Raw genomic sequence first — 22,955 nt, forward strand, 5'->3', positions numbered from 1 at the left:
CACTGTTCTGTCATGATTCCCACTTTATTACGGGCCCCATCCTTTTTATCATTTTATCAATAACATCAACACCTTACAGGGGTAGTAAAGATAGCTGCCATACTCCTTATTATGTCATACATTGACTACTGCTTATGATTTTCAAAGTAAATTTCTTTCCCCAGTGTTATGGTAAAACTGGAAAAAAAACCCCAAACAACCCCACTCTAACATTTTATTGATCAAAGGCTATCAAACCAAGAGTTTTATTTTAAAATAATTTCCAAATCAGAAAAAAAATAAAAAGAACATTCCAACAAGATGGAGAGAGAACCAACTAGATTATTTTTAAAAAAATAATTTTACAGCTATAATTACCCCCTCCCCCAGTGCACTTGTTAATCAGTCATGGAATCCTAATTGTGGGAGGTCAGAAAGGTCAAACACACCCAGCTTTCAACTTCAAAGTGGGTATGATCAGGAGGAAGGACAAGATGGGCAACCAGTGAATCCAGAACCTGAGCCTAAGGCTGCAGCACAGAGTGCTCCGCCTGCTCCCACTGCCCCATTTACGTTCACAGCAGACAAACAGGTCCCATGGAGACTCGAAACTAGTACTGCAGACAGTGTTTACAATCCTTAAATATGATCTAAGTGAGTGTCCAACAAACTATTATAGTCTCATATAAATAATATTTAGATTATTATAAACATACTCCTTTAATTCTGTCTCAAACAAGAAAAAGCACAGCACATTTGTTCCAATGAGTTTACATTCAATTAAAATAACTGCTATTTATATTACGACTTAAAAACCCCACAGCATTCATCAGAGACTTTTCAATTAACACATCATCAGTTATTTCCTAAGCCACATATTTCTTGTTTTATCCACTCTGAGAATTGATATAATGCCTTATCTTCTACTAGAAAAAGTCCTAAAACATATTTTATTCATATAAAGAATATAGAGTAAAGAAAGTACTAAAAAAGGTTTCCTTTAGCTAATTTAATCTTCAGAACCAAAGCACTGGAAGCAGAGGTTTCCTTACACACCCTACTCCGGTTGCTGGCTTACCAATAGTAGAAGGATGAAAGAACATCATAAGAACAAGTTGCCTATGAAAACAACAGAAAACAAAACTGAACTGGGTCAAGGCAGTCACAAGACCCTTGAGGCAAAATATATGTAACAGCCCTTAGGAACAGCACAGACATTGCACCACTGCACTTGGACATTTCCCAGCTTGTAGACTGAAACCAACATTGGTATACATTACTCATCATGCTTCCTTTCCAAGAATAGATGGGCTTTACACACCAGTTATATGAGGGCTTAATATAAACCCAGCCGATACATTTTTATGGACAAATATATCCTAGGTGCACATAGGAAACTAGAAGGAACTGAGCGTTGACATATTTATTGCAAGTGGGCCTGAATTCCCATCTGTAAGAAGTCTGTCACACAAGCTATCCTTGATTATCTGCAAAGAAAAGTTACCATCAGGAAACTTTGCTGATACTATTTTTGATAAAACCAAATGTTTTTCATGTTTGTACTATTTCATCAAGCCATTTAGTTACCTTCTCACTCAATTATTTCTCCTACAGTATCAAAACCAAACAGCTGAACCAGACTGGGGAAATTTAAATCAGTCCAAGGATCAATAATCATCTGGTTAAGTTTTCTTCAGGTAAGTGCTTTCATTCCCCAACATTCACCAGGAAAAGAGGATTGGTGGCACAAGACCAAGATGAAGCTGTAAGTGTCTCAGTCTCGGGATTTCTGGGAGTTCACCTGCCACACCTGAGCAGCCATTCATAAAGAAACTGCATCACTGCCTCGTTTTTATTTAGAGGCATGGTAGCTGTACAGAGTGCATGCCTACCATCTACATAATTAGGGAGGTAGCAGGCATAGCATGTATAAATTTTGCTAAGTGTTGCTCTGATTCCTGAACATTCAAGAAAAATACTTAGGGAGCTTCTAGGGGATGAAGGTAAATTTCAAAAGGAAAAAAAATGAAAAATCAGCTTGTTGGTCAAGAAAAAAATCACAAATAAATTTGAGTAGACTGCTACTAAAGTTCAGTAATGAAATTAAAGGGTTTTTTCCTGTTCTTATTTTTGATATTTTATCTCTCTCAAAATAAACATGCAAGACCACTTAAGATGTATATTCATTCTCTCTTAAACTATTTCCTCCTTGAGATTTTTATCTCTGTAGAGATATGCTTACTGGCAGAAAGAGTAAAAGATTAAGCAACACACAAGTCCAGGAGGGAAGAGAGTACACAAGTCTATCTATGAAGTTGCAAACAGATGTCACTAAACCAAAAACTAAGCAAAAAAAATCAAAACAGTCTTGTTTCATTGGCTGCTGATTAAGGGAGAAAAGTGCTCACCCAGGGGCAAATACTTCTCATGTTATTATTAACCAAAGCACTGTAACATGCAGATGCATACAAATATTTGAGTAACCAATAAAAAGCACTTAAGAAACAAATTGAATCAACTTAGAAAGAAAATACAAATACAGGAGGAGACACTGGGTGTTTAGAATTAAATATACTAAACACTTCATGTTTCAAGAAGTCCTAAGAAGCAAATGCACTGCTTTGTATACAAAGGGATTGTTTCCTACCTTACCTACCCTCAAATGCAGAGGTGACCCAGGAATACCAAGCTGGAGGTACAAATGTTGTGCAAAGGGCTGGTCCAAATAATAGCCAACTAAATAGGTGAGGAAATTGCAAAGAAAATTTGCTAAGAGCCAGACTGACTAGCAAATGCACAATGGTGTCTTAGAAAATCCCTTAAATCATGATAAAGATTGAACTCAGATTGCACTGCATTCAAGCAGAAAAAAAAGTTTCCACATGGCAGCAAACACCAGTAGAAGATGTGTCTGAAGAAACAGATAGTTCCAGTATTAAGGTTAAAAACAAAGAATTGAACATCTTTCAGTGTAAATATCATAGTTCATGAATATTTTTCAAAATTTTTTAGTGAAGTAGCTCAAATTCCTGAGAAGTGTCATTTTATAAAGACAAATACCCAGAAGTGCAGAACTGATCACAAGTGAGAGCTGGCTCATTAGTGGATCGAGTTACACTGGATTTTCATAGCCTGAACTATGGCCCCTGACAGAGCAACAACATATTTGGCTGATACGTATCTGTCTCAAAATCTGACACACAGAAAAACAGCACAAGTAAAAACATTTGTATACTGGAACTTATCGTATGAATCAGCTTCCTTGTCATTCAGGTGTCCATGAGATTAGTTTCCTCTTTGCTATATAAAAAGCCCATATTTCTGTATAAATCACATAGTGCTGCTCCATATGGTGAGGGAAAAACACCCCTCAAAAGATCCATACACGCCTGAGCCTCAAAAGAAGGTGAACCATTCGTTATGCTGCAGTAAATGAAAAGTGCTTTGCTATTAAGTAGAAAAAAATAGAAATGAAAGACAAAGCAAAAAAAGTTACAGCACTAATTTTTTTCTTCTCTAACATATGAAAAACATTAGCTTTACTTCTTGGAAATTGTGTGATGCACAAGCCTAATTACTAGCATTATAAACAAATACAACTTCTGGTATGAAAACAAAATTACTACTGGTAAAAACCACAAAAATTTTAAAGGAAGTTGAAGAATACTGAAAGATACTTTCCTTAACCCAACATAATGGATTTTTATGCCTGCTATAAAGATAAACCTGTGTTCTATTATGAGTTCAGTAGATCATGACCACTTTCTCTCAACTCCCTCCTTACTATTTCCAAGTCCCATCACTCTTTTTTGGACACAGAAAGGCACAAGGACATCTTTAGGACTGAGGAGACTTCTCTTTTTACTCTCTTGTTGTCACAACATTAAGAAAAGTTAGCACATGCACAAAACCACTGTCACTGTTAGCACTGCCAGGCATCAGACCAGGCTGCCAAGAGAGACTGCATAATCTCTTCCCTTGGAACTTTTCATGGACTGACAGAAAAAAGCCCTGTGCAACTCCATCTGTTTTCAGTGTTGGGCCTATTTTCTGCAGGAAGTTGTACCACATGACTTCCTAAGGTCCTATCTGAATTATTTTGCTTGTGTCCTCAGTTTCTTCAGAAGGTCTCTCCTCTATGTGTATCCAAAGCAGCACAGCAGCAGTTGTGTTGGCTACAATTCCTAGATGACAACCACCAGCACTCTCCTATCATTTAATTTTTCTTTCCAATTCCCTTTTTATATCCACCTATTATTTCTTCAATCCTGTAAACTCTTAAGAGTTTCCTTTTGTTCTGTATTTGTGTATCTTGCACTTGGACTCCTGGGTTTCTGGCTAAGGCTTCCAGAAATTACAACAATAGGAATAATATAAAAACTAAAGTAAAAAATAAGAAAATTACTTAATACCAGACTCAGGTTTAATGACTACTTAAAAAGGAAGATGCATTTGAGTGACAATACACTTCTTAACTTCTTGGTAGTTAGGAAAAATAGATGGAAAGTCTAAACCATTACAGTTGACTAAATAGATATAGCAGGTCTAAATATCCTCCCCCTATTATTGTAACATACTCATGGATGAATTCTGGTTGTAGGAGAATGTGGAAGGAAAAAACCCCATCAAAATAAGACTAATTTTAAAGAGACTGTCTACATTTACACTACTGAGAGGAAGGTATCACTTCAAATCACCATTCTTCAAACGGCGAAGAGAAACAATCACCACATTTTACTGGGGAGAGAGAGACAGAGAGAGAGAGAGAAGGGAAAATATTTTTGCTAAACAGAGAATGTATATAGTGCAGTAATACTCTTAGCCACTACTTACTCTTTGCCAAGACAAACATAGGCATAACTCACATACTACCTCTGAAAATAACTTGAGCCATACCTTTAAGCTGACATGCCAAGATGGAAAAAGCAGCCAGAGCTGCCTGCATCACTTTCCAGTTACCTATTTCTGTTCTTTTTTATTGCTTTTCTCTTAACATAGAGCCTGTTTGTAGTTCTGCAGGTGAGTTGTGGACATTTGTCTGTTGTAACAAACACTATACAACAAAAGGAACAGGAGTTGGGAGAGGCAGAAATATGGCATAAAAAGAAATAATTGTACTGGCATGTACATCAAAGAAGCTTAAGTTCAAAGCAGTGAAATTAAAACAACAAAAACCAAAACCCAACTACCTTTCAGTTAATTCTCATTCACTCCATTGGACTGTTCATGAAAAACAACAATATGGCATCAGGTCTAACACTGTGCACTTACTGAAAAGCAAATCAGAGTATCTGATGAATGTTTCAAACCCCTACGCTTGGGAGTGACAACATAAATGCCAGTAACTGAGGTTTGGTGAGGGAGAAACACAATGATCTGAACAATTCTCCCCTGCCAATTCACAGGTAACTTACTAGGTCACTTCGAGGTGCTTCCTGATAGTCTGCTGAAAAGCAGGACATTGAGCTTCTGGCGCCGTTGCTCTCACTGGGCTGCCGTGGAGGCTGTGCGTACTGCCTGTATGTAGCGCTCTTCGGAGTCCAGCGAAACAGGTTGATTGACTCACGAACACAACGCTCAATATCAATCTCTGATCAGGGATGAAAAGAAACAACAAGAAATGCAAGCATGAAAAAAAAAACACAGCAAAACCAATTAACCTTGGTATGACACTGCTAAATATACATATCTGTACCTCTGCCTCCCTCTTAAAGGCCATATAGTTTTCAAAAAAACCACTTTCCTATTACAAAACACACTTAGAAGTTTTTTTATGAAAAATGAGTAAACACATTGATTTTATCCTAGTTACATATGGAAATCTGGTTAAGAGCAGCGTAACAGAACTTCAAACAATGCAAAGACAGGCATGTAATTGAAGCCTAGTCATTATAAGGCATCTTCATTAGATGTCTTTGCAAGTCAGACTTTTGACACTTAAGTGTACGTACACATGGTACATCAAAAGTTCACTTCATACAGTGTATGGACATCAGGGTTTTTGGATCAACTGAGTGTCTTGTCAGTTAAATACTGCTACAAGCCAGACCAAAAGCTTTCAGTTGCCAAACTTTGTGTGGCCTACCTTTTTTGACAAAGCTACATGTTACTTGCTTGGTAGAAAACAGGAGTTCTCAACACTAATTTGTGCTTGATGGACAAGATGGATTTGGTTTAGAGCTTTCTCTCCCCCACCCCTGCCAAAATAATACAGTCTGTAACACAATCAGACATTCACATTGAAATATTCTGGCTGAAGGAGTGAAGTGCCATGTGTGACAAAAAATTACTCAACTTGTGAGGAAGGCAGATACCCATCAAATGAGAAGCATCCTAAAATAAGTTGTGGTCAAGTAAAAATTATCAAAGCACAACCCCTCCCTCCCCCCCCCCCCCCCAAACATTTGCAAGAGAAAAAAGTAAATGTATTACAAATACCAGTTTTTGCAACACTAAGCATCTAGCACGTATCTTCTTACAAGATCAGAATCACAGAATCACAGATGTAACATAAAAGCCATCTACTTCTGAAGTACTATAAAAATACCACTTAGTTTCATATCTCCTGCTTCTTCAAGAAAAAAGTTATCATAGCTTGCATTTTATGACAAACCTAGTGTAGTATGTCAGAGAAACAACAGGTATATTAGCACGTGTGTCTGCCCCAAGCAACCTGACTGCATCATCACAGCACTCACAGTTTAGAAGACTGAGGCATCAAGCTTCTGTGAAGAAACCAGAGGCACTGTACCCGAGCTTTACCAGTATATCTCAAAGAGATTTGATGCATTGCCATCAGTCATTCATTGGCATTGATAGATTTCATGTACTGCAATTAGTCAGGGATTTATTTACTCCAGAAACTTCAGTCATTTGCAGGGTGGTAAGTGAAAGAAGATGAAATTGAAGCTTGGGTTAAAATATTCCAGTTGGATGAGGTAATTAACTTTGTTTAAAATCTGAATGAATGGTATGACCTATTAAAATCATGTTCAAAAAGCTTTCCTATGCACTGACATAGGATACAACCTGCAGCACATACCTGAATTCCATTGAAGACAACGTGTATGTGCTAGCTTGCTTCCAAAATCCTGAAAAAGCCAGTACTAAGACTTGTGTTTTTTTAACCCTAGCTCTAAAACTTTTTAGAAACTAAAACTTTTATGAAAGTAAATCACCATTTCCCTTAAACATCTCAAGTTCCCCAGCTCCCTGGAACAATGGTTGCCAGAGAGAAATGGACAATGTGGTGTCTCAGCAGTAACTAACAATTTTTCATTCTGTGATGAAAATGTATTAGATATTTAATTTTGAAGAAACTGTAATGGGAAGTTGTTAATTAGTATCATTCCCAAGGAAAATCCAGACAACTGAAGAATTTGATACAGTTTCTAAACTCAGGAAAAGACAGCAGATATGTTTCACTGGTTATTATTCCTAGAGCTCAGAATACACGCCGAAGCATGGTCATTACAGTCATATTTTATGTTTCTGAAGATCATTTATAAAAAGTGGAGCATTTCAGTTCAAGGCTGTAGGATAGTGATGAAGTTTGGATTTTTTTTCTTTTTTTTTCTTCCCCTGTCCCTACCCCCTAGAGACCACTATAACAGTGTTACAGCCTTGTCTCCTGAGATTCCTAGCTAAGGAGACATTAGCGGTACTTTTTAAATAAGCACAATGAAAGGAGAACTTGGCCAGTGAAAAAAAGTAGTAATTTAAACAACAATAATTAGCAACACAAGAAGCATTCAGCTTTGAGAGAACATAATAGTCTACAAATACCTGAAATTGAAAACAGAGATGGAAGATGGAATAAGAACACTATGTGCTGTAGAAAGTTATGAAAAAGCTGAAAGCAAAAACTGAGATCAGAGTTAAGCATTGAGACAGATGATCAAAATATTTTTCCTAGAAACAAGCTCTGCAATTCCAAAAGGAATCCATTTAGAGAACTAGAAAATGCTGCAATGGGTTTCCCTAAAAATGATAAACAATTCTCACACATCAGGGTCTAAGTAAAAAATTAATGAGTGTTTTTGGTTTCTCATTTCAGGAGGGCAGTGACTGTGCTTGAAAAATGAAATTCCATGGAAGAGGAGGGAATTTTAAATGGGTTGGGAGGAAGGTCATTAAAAGCCTAACCTCAATTTACAGTCTGCTGATTAATTATCTCCTTCTGAGTAACACAAAATAAAAATAAACACAGAGATTGTAGTTTTCACAAGTAATATATATATATATGTATGCACATAGTCACATGTATGCATATAAGGGACTGGTCAGCATTTATCATGCACAAGGGAGACAGGACTATTGGTAGTGAAAGAATTTACTGACATCCTTTTTTTAAAAAAAAAAGGACTTAGTTTCAGGATACCAGAGTTTAAGGCAGCATTAAACTGGAGTAAATATTTACAGACCATTTATTAGTAACATTGCATGAGCAAGCTTCAGAGTTGAGTAACCTTCAAGTCAGTCTTCAGCCTTTGCTTGATATTTCAGTTTAAGAAAAATCACTTCCTATCGGTAATGAAAATGCAATGCAATCTTTTGCAGCCTTGCAGGATAAGAGCTTTTCTCCTCCTTTTGGCTAATAAGTAAGGGTCTGCTGTGCTACTTCAATTCCGACTTCTTCCCATGCCCTTTAAAATATATGACAAATGAGTCATTCTGTGATTAAATGCCTATCTTTTGTTGTTGCAAGAAGACTGCATTCACGCAGTATTCATCCTACTTACACTCTTCCTGCTCCCAAGTGACTCTGTTGCAAGACAGAAAACATTAAAGCTTAAACATTATTAAAAACATGCTGTTGGTATGCCAGAAGTGTGAATACATCAAGTCAGTGCCTATATTCCTGGGTAGAACAAACCAAGGGAACACCTCACTAGGATGGGCCACTACTTATCATGTACAAACAACTTAGAAGAATGTTATTCTGAGAGCAGATTCCACATAAACCTCAAGGAGTCAGTAAGAAGCAAACAGAACCATTTAGAAAGGCCAGGGAGGGTCTGCTCACTCACGGACACATAACATGTCTTTGCTCTCCAAGGTCCCAGTGCCAGGGTGTTTTGTGGTTTAAAAATCATGTGCCTTTTGTTTGTTTCATACAAATTATTTTGCTGGAAAATCCGTAACAAAAACACCTGCTGTCATTAACCGAAGTTTGCACTGAAAAAATTTAAGCATAATTTTAAACACAAGTACTAAAAAAATAAGTTCTCATTTCAAAATTTAGTGTATCTTCAAGCAGTCTGGTTTGCAAAAAGTGCAGAACACCTGCATTTCAAGAAGTCAAAGTTGGCATACAAATACCTAGCAACTAAAAATCTCAAGTTTCATTTAAAAATACTGGCTTTAGGAGTTCTGGCTTAACTGAGCTTAAGTATCTCACAGTCAAGCAGCAATGAAACTTTACAGGAAACAATCCTATGTCATCCACTAATTATTCCATTACTTATCTCAGAAAAAGTCTTCTGATGCTTTCTAAATATGCAAATAATATGGGAATTGAAAGAGGCAGAGGTGGGATAATAAACGAAAAGTAACTCAACACCAATATCATGTTCTTGCCATAGCCCCATCCTAATATTAAGCCCACTGAAATACCTTTTCTGAAGTGAACTTCCGGGCTGCTCGAAGATGTTACTCATTTTGCTCTGTTCACGCTGCCTCCCTCTGACAACAGCCTTCAACTGTAAAGGATGGCTCAGCCTCACAGAGCTGCTTATTAAGTTTCGTGTATTTAGCATTTATTATTATAGATACGGGAGAGAAGTAGATTGCATGTGAACCAGATGTTAAAAAGAAAGCATTGGTTTAAAGGCAGCACACCTGTGACAAAACCACAAAGACTTTTTTATTTTTACAGCAAACCCAGACACGCATACCATGTTCACAGCGAGTGAAAGCAAGTAATGGAGAAAAACATAACACGAATGATTCTTTCTTCACAAAAACGTGCACAGGCCAAGTCTTTGTGCGCAGTTAATCAATTCCAGAGCCCTTTCCTTGGGTAACAGGACACCAGTTAAGAAATTTGGCCAAAATAAACTGCTTCCGCATTTTGGAAACAGCTTAGACTTATGGGCTTTGTCTGACCTCTCCATCACAAACAGTTTATTACTACCCTGCTAGGCGACATCAGCTTTCACCACCCAGCCACAAAACCTGTGTGCTGTAAAAGCAGGGAAGCTGAACAGGTCAGGCAGTTCCATCTCATCATTGTGTTCTCAGAAGAAATAGAGGTAAAAGGCCATAAACTTTTCTGATGACATCCAAAAAGATACACTAAGCCTAGATATTTTAAGGGACAAATCTAGAAAAAGAATCAGTATTTTGAGCCAACACCTCTCGATCTATTACTTCTAGAAGGTTTCCATAAACGATAAGATCAATGCAAAATGACCATTTTGATATAATTTACTTCATACGTTGCAGGACAGTTGTGTTATTTCATTGATTTAAGGACAGTAATTTGCTCTTACATACATCAGTATCCCTTTCAGTGCATCTTGGGAAAAAATTTCAAAGGCAATATAAATATCAGTTTTAAAACTCTTCAGCTAATGACACAGATGTCTCTACTCTTTTTTCTACATGGATGCAAGGTGTTCCTCTTTCAAGATCTGCCAGGAGGGGAAGAGCTGACAATCAAGAAGCCATTATACTTTTAATGTAATACAGGAGCTGTACAGAAGTTGCACTCAGCTAGAAAAAATGATTGGATGCAGAAGCAAAGGAATGAACTGCAGCACTATGTCTTCAGACAGATTTCATGTTGCACAGCTGGATCAATGATTCCAATGCTGCATTGGGAGGCTACCTCCTCTGACAGCACATTGCTGTACAATGCTTTCAGTAACTTGGAATAAAAAGAAATCTCTAGACAGTTCTACAAAGTCAATATTTTTTACTATCTCTGGATGATATTGCTCTTTTTAGCCTTCATGCAACAGTTATCTTGCCATTAGAAAGCAAAGAGAACAATTTAAACTATTCTTCAACCTGAATCCTCACAAGCAGCCGTTAGTGTATCAAAAATGCAACAGTCCAGGCTCCTGCTTGGTAAAAGCATACCAACCATGTGCATCAGGGCTCAGAAACACTGAGAAAAGGAGGACTTTTGTTTTTATGTAATAAAATCACATGCAGTGTCCAAAGAATAGAAAAATAATTTGTTGGTCTCTTGTCTTTATCCGTAAATGAGATGTCTGAGGACTGAGAAATTTGGAAAGTATCCAGATAAGGAGTTCTATAGTGCAGAATGTTATGAAGATAATAATACAAAAAGAAATGACCTATGTGAGATATGGACACTTTTGGTGAAACCAAACAGTAGGGATGTTTGCAGCCTAAGTATAAACGAGACAAGCTGAGAGGAGAGTTAGGAAGTACAACTCTTACAGCACCTGCTTTTATGCAGTCATATGCAACACCTGCCAAAGTAGTGAGCAACAGAGAGAAAGCAGGAATAAATGCTGCAATTTATTCCCTGAGATATGAGACTGAAAAAGACAAACAAGAATCCTTTTCTTACTTGTAATTGTACAGATTGTTCTGACTCAGCAGTTACATGAAAAGGTTTCATGAAGAATGCCTGTCAGGGTGGAAATGTGATGTTTTGTCCTGCACTCATACAGGTGAGCAGGGAAGACACAGAATGATGAGGTTCAAAGAGTAAAAGTTTACTGTAGGTGAACAGCCAAATACGACATGCTATGTCCTACTGAGAAAGATGACCAAAATAGATTACATGAAGACTGTAATGTCAGGTAAGCTCTGACAAGAAGGTGTTTTAAACAGTTTTATGAGGCCTGCCATAGCAAATATTTCTACAAACCAACAAAATTAAGACACCTGGTGCTGCCTTAATGTCAAGTTAGGAAACTAGCCAATGATAGAAGGACACGAATTCACACTGTATAATGGAAATAGTTGAATGGCAGCTACTATGCAAAACCTGAGAGGTACATGAGCATATGGGGAAATAAAGCAGGATGAACAGATGAACATAATTTCACAGCTGGATGATAACCATCTACTGAAGATGTATAAAAAGGGCATGTTTACAAAACTGCAGGGATCAGCTAAGAGAAGAAACTTGTTAGAAATACATGGAGATAAGGAACTTGTGCCACCTATGTAACCTCCAACAATATTCATTGAGAACTGGCTGCATGGCAGAGCCAGAGGGTTGTGATAAGCAGGACAAGGTCTAGTTGTAGGCCTGTAGCTAGTGATGTAACCCAGGGGTCAGTATTGGGTTCAGTCTCTTTAAAACATATTTATCAATGACTGTGACAAGAGGACAGAGCATACCCTCAGCAAGATGCAAAAGTGGGAGGAGTAGCTGATACACCAAAGGGCTGAGCTGCCAAGAGAGATCTGGACAGGCTGGAGAGTTGGGCAGAGAGGAACCTAATGAAATTCAAGAAGGGCAATTGTTGCCCAGAGAGTTTGTGGGTTGTCCTTCTCTACAGATATTCAAAACACACCTGGATTCTGTCCTATGCAACCTGCCTTAGGTGATCCTGCTTTAGTAAGGGATTGAACTAGATGACCTCCAGAGATCCCTCCCAACCCCTGCTGTTATGTGGTTCTGTGAAATACTGAAGCTCATTATGCATTAGTAATGATCGTGCCGTCTAAGGTTAGATCTGGGTGGTAGATACAGGCTACTTCAGCGTTTTCCTAGACACAACAGGTATAAAATTTTAAAAAATTCTACAATGATCAACTCTGACCAGACCAAATGCTTATAAAACTGATCAATCTCTAAAAACCCGTAAGCAGAAGACCTTTGTATTAGCATAGGTCTCCTCTTGTTAGCCTTTGGGATATTTTTCAAGAAATAAAAAGATGTAACTTAGAATTTCTGTTTTAGAAATAATACAAAAATTCAAGTAACCTTGTAAAGGAGTGCCTGTTGCTATGGGAAAAGGCTCAAAGCCTCTAATCTGGCCTACAATGGAAAATATTTTGGGTAAAGATTAATATAGATATCTAGATTTGATTAAAGAGCATGGCTGAACTATGTAACACCCACAAACTACCACAGAGCAAGAAACATATTCTTCAAGACTGAAATGTTACAATTTCCCACAAATACAGCAACTATAACCAGGACAGACAATAAACATCTTGGCCACCTTGCTTATGTACCCATGCTTAAAACTGCTTTCATTTTTAAAACAAATGCTTTTGTCATTTGGCAGTACAGTACATAAATTATGGAAAAGCAGAACTTTCAGAGTTTACCATTAGTCAAGCATATGTTAGTGTTTCACCCTGCAAAACTAGTAGCTTTAAGTATCTCACATCAAGTAAAGCTCATCAATATACATTTCAAAGATTTAAAGCTTGCTGCATAATTAACCTACTCTGAAGTCAAGGAAAAAAGTTCCCCAATTCCGTGAAAAAGCTTTCTAACACCCCAACAACCTCCCCCCAGCATCTGAATTTACACATGAAAGTATTTAAGTACATTCCTAATTATATTTTTATAACAAAACCCGACCAAAACCCATCTTTAAGACATTTTAAAGTTTGTGTTATTTCAGGGTTACATTCCCAGCAGACAAGTTTCTGGTTTATACTCTATCAGCGTACATTAATTGCTGAAGTTGTTTCTTTAGAACTATGTTATGCTGGTGAGTAAAAAACCTAAAAATTTAGGGTTTTTTTTCTAAGCATAAGGATTGAAGAACCAGCAAAAGTTTTCCTAGTTCCTTGCCTTGCCTGGAAGCCAAATGATATGTGACTAGTCTATCCCCTACAGATGCTTGTCTAGACTTCCTAAATTTTTGTAGTGACAGAGGTTTCACCTGACAACCCCCTGATGAGTACTTAGCGCATGTATCACTGTTTTCAGAATACAAACAACATTCTTCACATACACTGCAAGCTTTTCCCAGCTGGGATACCTGTCTTTCCTGAACAAGTTTTGCCCTTCAATCCTAGCAATCCAATCCTGAAATGTATACTGAGCTTGCAATATCAACAAAGTCATATCTTTAGGTACAAACCCTGCTTTAGTTCTCCATGTTTGTTTTGGTCTTTCTGCTGATTTCTACTGAATTCCAGCTCTCAGACAAAATCAAACGCCTCACACAAATTTATAGAGGCAAGAGTTCAAATTCTCTGAATATGGGAAAGCAGACCAAAGACCAAAGGGAGCTGACAGCTTTCCCAAAGTATGAGACTGCTAAGAATTCACTCAGAAATATTTTTCCGCGCCTCAGCCTGCACTGCCATTCCAATTCTGTATTTTAGTAGTTACACGTGTCTCTTCACAACACTGGATATACACAATCCAAAATACACCTACAATCAGAGATGTGCTGCTAATGAACATTTTAATCAAGGAATTTTAACACTGTGGTATTTGTGGAGCTCATTTATAAATCTTCTCCAATTAACAGTTACAGAAGTAAAGATTACGGGGAAGACTGTTTATCCCGTACAAGCAAACACACACACCCAGTATAACAAAGATACAGACAGTTGCCCTACTAGGCAACTTGCTCTGTTAACAACATTTTCCATAGCAAAGGAAAAAACATCAGCTCATTATGCTGATAATTTTAATGAAACAAAACACCAAAAAGATGAGGAAAATATTTTCCCAAGACACCTCTGTAAAGAGACAAAATGATAATCTGCCACATTTAGAACCAAAGCAAAGATAAGAGTAGCCTGAATTTTGTCTTTCCATGCCGAATAATGCTACTATGTTTGGCAGGCTACCTTCATGTACTTGGATTTTATTTCAGGGTAAATGTGCACAAAACCCTACATGACTAATGAGTGGATTACTGTAATCTCTGAAGTCCCCTTTTTCTATGAAGGGTATACAGAGGTTCTATCAAGAAACAGACATTTAAGACATGAACTAGGGAAGTTTTACTGACAAACTAACTTTTCACCCTTTTTGTGAAATTCCAACTCTTGGGAAATAGTTCCTTGTTAAAGGATATATTTTTGATTTTCTTCTGACAGCGAAACTATGGAGTAGCATGAACACTAATATGAATAAAGGATTTTTTTTTCCTGAGTGTCACCCACCACTGCATTTCTTTTTAGTGTCAAGAAGGTAGAATCTATAAACAGAACTGCATTTTGTTCATGTCACTACAAGTGGAAAATGTGAATAATTAAAGAATTCACAGCTTCAGGTAATATGACATCAATCTTACAGAGACTGACAATACTGAACAGCCTTGGTGAGCAGGTGTGTCCTAACAAATTGCTCGGCTTCTGTACCAAAGCCAGCTCCCAACTCACAGTTGGCCCTAAGCCATTTAAAAAACACACGAAAACAAACCACAATCAAAAAAAGCACTTACTAGCAGCTATGCACTGCTTCTACTGCATACCTGCCATTATTTAGCAACAATAATCTTCAGGAATTGCATTATAAAACACATCTGCCACTAGCATCTAAAAAGCCATCTAACAGCAAAGATTAGGAATATGTTCAGAAAAACATGTTTCCATAAATACCAGAAATGTGATTTCCTTTTTGCTTCTGATATCTTTTGATAATTCCAATCCATTTTTTTAATGTTATAGCACCATTATCATGCATACATGTGACAGAAACTAAGTTGCTATTTTTCTTTGGATGTACTGTAATTTGAAAAAGCAGTCCAGCTTCACTAGCTCCACACTACATCACCTTGCAGTGTCATTTTCCATGTGGGACCACAGTTTTGAACTCAGGCAAGCCACAACAAAGCCACAAGTCAAAATTTCATAGTTGTAGTTATGAAAAATGATTCCTTTTAGAAGAGCTATTATAGTGTCTATTCCTCAGAGCCTTACTTGCAGAAATAGGACATTTTCAAAACTGTTATGATAAAAAGGAAACCCTAATCAAAACAGTATATTACCTTTGTTTTTCTTCTGGCACACAGAAGACCTCACTGTATCTCCTTCTGTCTCTTCAAAGTTGGTGTTTTGATCTCAGAGTTTACATTTTTATTCAGGAAGTAGTGAAACAAATGGAAACTGGCACCAAACACTTACAAACTCAGCATGGGCTTGGCAGCTAACTGCCATTTCTTCCTCCTACCAAATCTTAAATCTAAAATGCTGAACCACCAGAAGTTCTGGCACAGTAAAAGCGTATGAATCACAGATGTGGGCAGACAAAGAGGTTTTCAGGGAGAAAAAACAACACAAAAGTAGTAGCTACCAAGGGTCAGATAGGTATCTAAGGAGAATTCTCTGATGTGCATCTAATTCTGCTCCTGTCAGCAGAAACACATAATTCAAAACTGCACCATACAATCTTAGTGTAGAATATCCACTATTTCTAATTTTTTTAGTCCATTTCTAAGCTGTATGTAATTCTTTTAAGTATTTATATGGCTTTTACCATCATGGGATTCTGCATTTTGGCTCATGACTAACAGCACCAGATATAATGCTTTCTCCCACATTACAGAAAGTCTGTTCCACGGAGAATCATTTTTGTGGTTTTGGTGATAGCTGGATCTTTAACTACATGTTGCATCTTGGAGCTTTTGTGTCTCACAAAGTAGAATCCCTCTACATTTTTCCACTTCAACAGTTTTACTGTAGCTCCTCATTGCGGACTGCCTTTCCACATTTAGTCTTTCTGGACTTCCTATCTGAGTCCAAAGTTCTTCCTTTGGAAGTACTGACTAGTCCAGAGTCAGCAAAATCACACCCACCTTCCTAAGCATTACAAGAAAATACCCTTCTGTTGTTCCAAAATTAGAGAAGATGAGGTTACTGTGTGAACTAACCTACAAGGCCTGTTGTTGGAACCTCAGGAATCACATCATAATGGGACCAACCTTTACCATCCTCATTTTCTTGCCACATTTTCCTGCTATGTGTCAGACTGAGATAAAGGAAAAGCAAAGGTTTGCTCTCTCTGCATCACCCAAATAGGTTGAACTGTGCTAAATTTCTAATTCTTTATGTGGAGTTTTGAGATTACCCAGGGTTTGGGACAGTATGGGGGGTTGGTGTTGTCTGCCTAAACAGCACCTCCTAATTCTTCTCTGGTATTTATATAGTTTGAAAAAAGTTTATACTAAAGGAACTCCTTAAAAACAAGGAAAAAATACAAAGAAACAAATAAAAACCCCACCATGGGGTAGTAATTTCTTAATTTATTGCCATTTACATTTTAACAGTTGCTTATGTCCCCTTCATACAGCTCCATGGGGAACAACAAACTAGGACATTTGCTGCTACAGCAAAGGGATTTTTCAATATTCTTACTTCAAATAGATTTCCTAATATGCTGGAATGGTGCTAAAACTATACAAAAACAAATTAAAATTTCCAATAGAGCTCCTGAAAAAAGCACGTAACATCCAATCCTATTCGGTTTATAGATAAAATATGGCCAAAGCCTTGAGATAAAGATTGGAAAGTGTTTTCAAAATCAGGTAATAAATAATGGCACCGTGCCCCTTCTTTTTCCTCACATCATTAACTTTCCTAAACAGTAATTGAACCCCTGTTATCTGCAGTGAACTGGAAATGGAGCAGTGGTGGTTTTTTGTTTGCTTGGTTGTTTAATTTTTTATATGTTTTTAGAAATAGCTGCTGTAAAACCAATAAATATTTAAAAAACTCCACAAAGTTGTGAGATTGCAGTAAAAGAGCTTTATCAGTCTGGAAAGCAAGTTGCTTTATCTCAGGCTGCCAGTGAAGCCATTCTGGTGCACAGAAAGCTTAAAGACCACAGGAGTTTAAAACTGTTGAACAACATCTGCTTTTAGGTTGAAATTACTGCAGATGTTTTGAACATAATCTCTTTCTTGGGGTGACTCAGTTTCAGGGGAAGTTTGCTCGTAAATTATTTTTGAAAAATTTTCAGGCATGGCACACTTTTAACCCAAAGAACAGAAGTCATGTTGGAAGACACAGGTGAAAAAAGCATAAGCAGTCAGTATTTCTTAACCAGCAATAAGACTCAGGTCAGAAAGAGAAGGCACAAGGGTGTGATAACTGTATGTTCAAAGAAGTTACTGATTACAGAAGTCTGAGCTAGACCAATAACATTTAACATTTCACGCTAGGATCATCTTCCATCCTCATTCTTTTTCCCCTGTAGTAGTCAATTTATGATACACTTTGGATTAGTCTCACATTATTCAATTGTGCTATGGTTGACATACAAAATATTGCAGACCACCAACGGTAAAAAAATAATAAATCTTTTCAGAAACACCATTCTAACAAACCTTTTCCCACCAAAGTACCAGTGAAGTTGACATAAACTATAATCAGCAAAAGTACGTACATTGTAACACTACAAATTTTAGTAATTTAATTTTATTACATAAAACCAGACATATCATGAGAACTCGTGTGTTTTTACACCTGACAGCATTAAGTACTTAAACTGCCAGTAAATCAGCTGGGTCAAGATAAATTTGAGTATATAATTTAGAACAATTCAAGGGGGTAAAAAAAAATAGGGTGAAATGACCTTAGGCAAGAAAGTAAGTTAATGAATATATATTTAACTAAGACATACAGCTAATAGATGGGGAAGGAAAGAAACACAATCTTTTAGTTTAGCACTTACCATTTAGACCACCTGAAGACACCAATTTAAATTTAATAAGGGCATTTGAAATGCCTAAGCATAGAGATTGAAAATGAAAATACCCACACCATAAGGAATGGCCTAATTAAATTTCTTATAAATTGAGAAACACAGTTGCAGTTGCACAGTATATACTAAAATGAAATGCAACAGAAAAAATTTTGAAGTCTGGACACATGCTCAAAGGTACACAGTGAGAGGCAGAATTTGGACAACTATACTTAGAGAAGTCAGAGCTTCATCTGTGAGAATTCACTGAACTTCTGAGAGAGCAATTTATGCAAATATGAACTTAGCCTCAGCCTGCCTGCTGCCATATCCAAGCTACTCTTAAATCTCTGTAAACTTCGCAGTTGTGGAGACTTCCACACTAAGAGCTTTTTAAGCTTAAATGCTCTTCCAAACTTGGTTCTCTCATTCAGTTCTTCTGAAAAAGAATGAATACTGTTTAAATGAAATATAAATTATTGAATCGCTCACATGGTGTTTAACAGAGCCCATTCAAACTGTAATTAGCTCAGGAATTATCCAAAAGTTAAAGTTATGTTAAGAAAGGCCACATAGTTGAAAAACAGTGTAATCTCTTAATCAACATCTAGATTATGGTTGTAGAATCCTGGGTTGCAGAGAGGGAATGAATGCAAGAACATAGGTATGTTCTGGGTGCAGTAGCCTTCCAATTCATGTGTTAGGTAAATATTAGTCCCTCATAAATGGAAACACATCTTTCAGCTAACAGGACTTCCTCAGTTCAAATGCATTCTACTGCCTCACTAGAAACTGGCTCAGAAAAAGAAAACCCCCAAGCTTCATGGTTAACTGCATTTATTTATTTACCTTTTTAATTGCCACACTTGTATGGATAGGTCGACCACCTCCCAGTGAAAAAAACAAAATTTGTGCACACTCAGGCAGCCTCCAGTCAGATTTTGAGGTTTCTTTTGAAAGCATTATATTTCATATGGAAACTGATTTAGCACAGAACAATTCCAACTACATTGCTATCCCTACACCTTCTATGTTAATTACCTCCATAACAAAAGTTTATTTTTGAAAGGAGAACAGGCTAGTACAGCATCAAAAGCGTAAAAGCACTGTTAGAACAGCACAAAGTTTTTTCACTAAGAACCACAACTGGATTGTTTCCTACACGTGGCATGTGTACAAACAGTTGCTTATGAGTTAATTTAATCATTCTATGATTCACAAGTACTCCAACCTTCACTTGGAAACAAGCAGCTCAATTCTTGCTGATGACAGCAAAAAGACGACTTCTAAGTTCATCAAACTCCAGTTAAGACCTACAAGCTTTGACAGTGAATTTGCCTAAATGGACCATGATTTTGAAACATTAGTAAGATTTGTAATATGTATTTGCATGTGTTGTGGTACGTGCTTGTAGCACATACTTTCTTCAGCAAGACACTAGAGAAGATAGAGGACAGAATAGTTATTTCTGTACCTGGCAAGTCTGAGAAAAGGAGAATGCACTCATTGAAGCCATTTGCCAGAAGACGATCCCTCAGTTGTTGAAGTATTGCGACTCCAATACAGAAGGGGAAGGAGGAATTTCCAAGCAGCAATGTATCCCACAAGTGAAATATTTTGTGCAAAGGAAAAACATCTGCACGATGAACAAGCACAACAAAAAAAAAGCTGTAAGCATACAAATAAAACATACACATGCACACATTCTTAAGGAGTTGTCGACATACTTCTTTCCTCTCCAGTCTTAGGGTTACTTATTTTTTATTTGGCAGCAAAAAGGACTCAACTTTTTTGTCTTCATATGTGATTTGATTACTCTGGAAATAATCAGTGTCTTTTCATCATTATTACTTAGAAGTGTGCAGGTTTTCAGATTTCAAACCCACACAAAATCGGGCAATTTATTTTTCTTTTGGTATGGTGCGACATTAGGACATCCATATCAGTTTTTCCAATAGTATGAGGACATTATTGAGTTAATCAATAATTCAACTATTTAACATTACACAAGAAAATTAGTAGAATAGACTAAAACCTGGCAGAATAAAGGAAAGACAAGGGTAAAGGCCAGTTAAAAATAACATTTTGCGTGTCAAGCTGAAGGTGGGTCTTCTAAAACATGCCACTTTTAAATAAAGTATTTCAAACATTTTATTGCAATTCACTGCCAAGGAAACCATCTTCTTGGTTTTCCACAGATGGCAATTCTTAGGGAAGATCTGACAATTGCAAGAACCAGTGCTTTACAGTCAAGATCTTCAGAAATCGCAACCAAGAATCTCACATTAAATTCTTTGATATTTCATCAGAGAAATAACCCATCCATTCCTTTCACCCTGCTTTTTTTTTTTTCTAATTCAAAAGTCCACCTACATTGACATGAAATGTAAAAAAAAAAAACCCCAAACAAAACCACAGAGATCTTGGAGGAAAGGTTTCTAGAGTTCCTTTATTAATTCTGTCCTCTTTCATTAAAAGCTAACCAACTTATATAGCTCTTCTTGCTCGTAGCCTCCATGTACAAGTGTTGCAAAGTAGTGCTAGCAGAATAACAGGGTGACAAACTAGGATAAAAAAAATTGCTCTGTTGGTCTTCAACAACAGTTACTGTCTTACATTATCTGAGTGAGGACAGGGGAAGATGGTAAGGTTTAGGTTTGGTGGGTTTTTTTATATCTTTTTCCAGTAGATATAGCTTCCTTTATGCACTCCCTAAATACTGCACGCACAAAATAATGCCAGGCAAATTTAATACTCTTTTGGTTTTTTGTTTTGGGTTTTTTTTTTTTTTTGAAAAGAGAATGCTAATTATTCTCAAATCAGGGCAAAAACTGACTGGCACTGTTGAGACTCAAATCACAATGCACATCACTACAAATTACAAGCGACCTACTAAATGATAGACACATTTCAGTTTGGAAGGCATTTGCTGATAAAAGTGAGAAAAATCATTCCTAAGAAATGCAAGTACATTAATTTAAAATGAGAGAAACAGAATGCATACTCACGTGTAAACATTGTAAGAAACCAAGGAATAGCGTAAAGCTGCAAAAGGTGGTGGTGGGGAGGAAGAGAACAAAAAATCTTTTATTAAGAGTTCAAGTTATTTGTGACAATTGCCTATGATTTTAAAAATTGCCTAGCTTGACATGAATGCATTTAACATGAGAAAACTGCAGCAGCAAAAACATAATCACTCAGCTTTTAGCGCCTCAGAGAAGTTTTTTTCTCTGAGGTCTCCATTCTTACCTCTTTCAAATTATTGGCTTCTGTTACTGTATCAAAAAAACAACAAAAACAACCACCACCCTCAGTAGGATTACATTTGTAAAAAATAACCCCCAAACTCTTTAAGAGCTAAAAAACCTGCTTTGTTAGACCGTTCTCACCTTTCACATGCATACTGTAAGTGAAAATCAGCAAAGAATGCCTGAACAAGCAGAAACCAACTCGATTCCACATATCTTTATGACTATTTATATAAAATCAGGTGGTTTTTCCATAGTTAAAAGCACAAACAAAATCTACAATAGAAAAATTAACTATATCTGCCTTTTTATCCTATGTTGGTGTTTATTAAAACGTATGTTATATACAGTACATCTGAATATACAATGAAAGGCAGTAAGAACAGCTTCATTCTCAAAAGCATAGTGTCAATTATTAACACTGTAAGTAATTCTGCAGTTCTATTGCGACCTTTAACAGCAGACACTATCCGAAGAATTTGAGGCTGCTTCAACACTTACACAGCTGTGAAACTAAAACCTTGTGCTGCTGCAATGGCTATAGAAAACCTTTAGTTTCTGCAAGCATTCATATTCATGACATCATCAGAGAATTCAGTATGCATTAGAAGAGCAAAGCATTTTTGACACCTTAAGTTTCGCAGTTTTTACTGAAATATTTGGCACATTGAAGGCAATAGAATCTATTTTCATGAAACACTGAACCACACAGAAGGTCCCCACAAATTGGGAATGTGAGAGTGAGATGGCCATTATTAGATTTTACTCAGTTGCATAGATCACATGCTCTGTTTTCCACTTCTGAAGGTTTACAGTTAGACATAAAGCTTAATATATTACTTTTTAGCTCACAAAAAGTGCAAATAAGTGCTCCTATTAAGCATTCCCTGGAAGTAAGCAAATGAGCAGCAGAAAGCATAATCTATATTATGTTAATAAATTACTACTTATTCCATGAATTTGTTAACTGGGTTATAGCACTGATTAAATGATTCACACATTAACTGAAAAGCTCTTTAGCACAGCTCTCCACAGTTTTACAATTTTATTCCTACATCTTCATCTAAGTATCTGAACCATACTGTCCACTGAACTCAAAAAAGCCATGATGACAACAGTTCGCTTTTCAATTCATT

At 36.9% G+C, this 22,955-nt stretch overlaps 1 protein-coding gene across 3 annotated transcripts in view; it reads right to left on the reverse strand.

Moving 5' to 3' along the window:
• The window catches only part of TBCK (TBC1 domain containing kinase), a gene marked incomplete at its 5' end in the record, with an annotated part of 99,378 nt that overhangs the window by 26,804 nt on the left and 49,619 nt on the right, over nucleotides 1–22,955 (reverse strand). For all 3 annotated transcript variants that reach the window (XM_084262759.1, XM_084262758.1, XM_084262757.1), the window contains 3 exons: nucleotides 5,394–5,569; nucleotides 20,046–20,207; nucleotides 21,580–21,616. In XM_084262759.1, the coding sequence (XP_084118885.1) occupies nucleotides 5,394–5,569; nucleotides 20,046–20,207; nucleotides 21,580–21,616 (375 nt within the window). The remainder of the gene's footprint in view (nucleotides 1–5,393; nucleotides 5,570–20,045; nucleotides 20,208–21,579; nucleotides 21,617–22,955) is intronic.

Source organism: Gallinula chloropus (assembly GCF_964237585.1).
Source record: "Gallinula chloropus genome assembly, chromosome: 4".
Lineage (NCBI taxonomy): Eukaryota > Metazoa > Chordata > Aves > Gruiformes > Rallidae > Gallinula > Gallinula chloropus.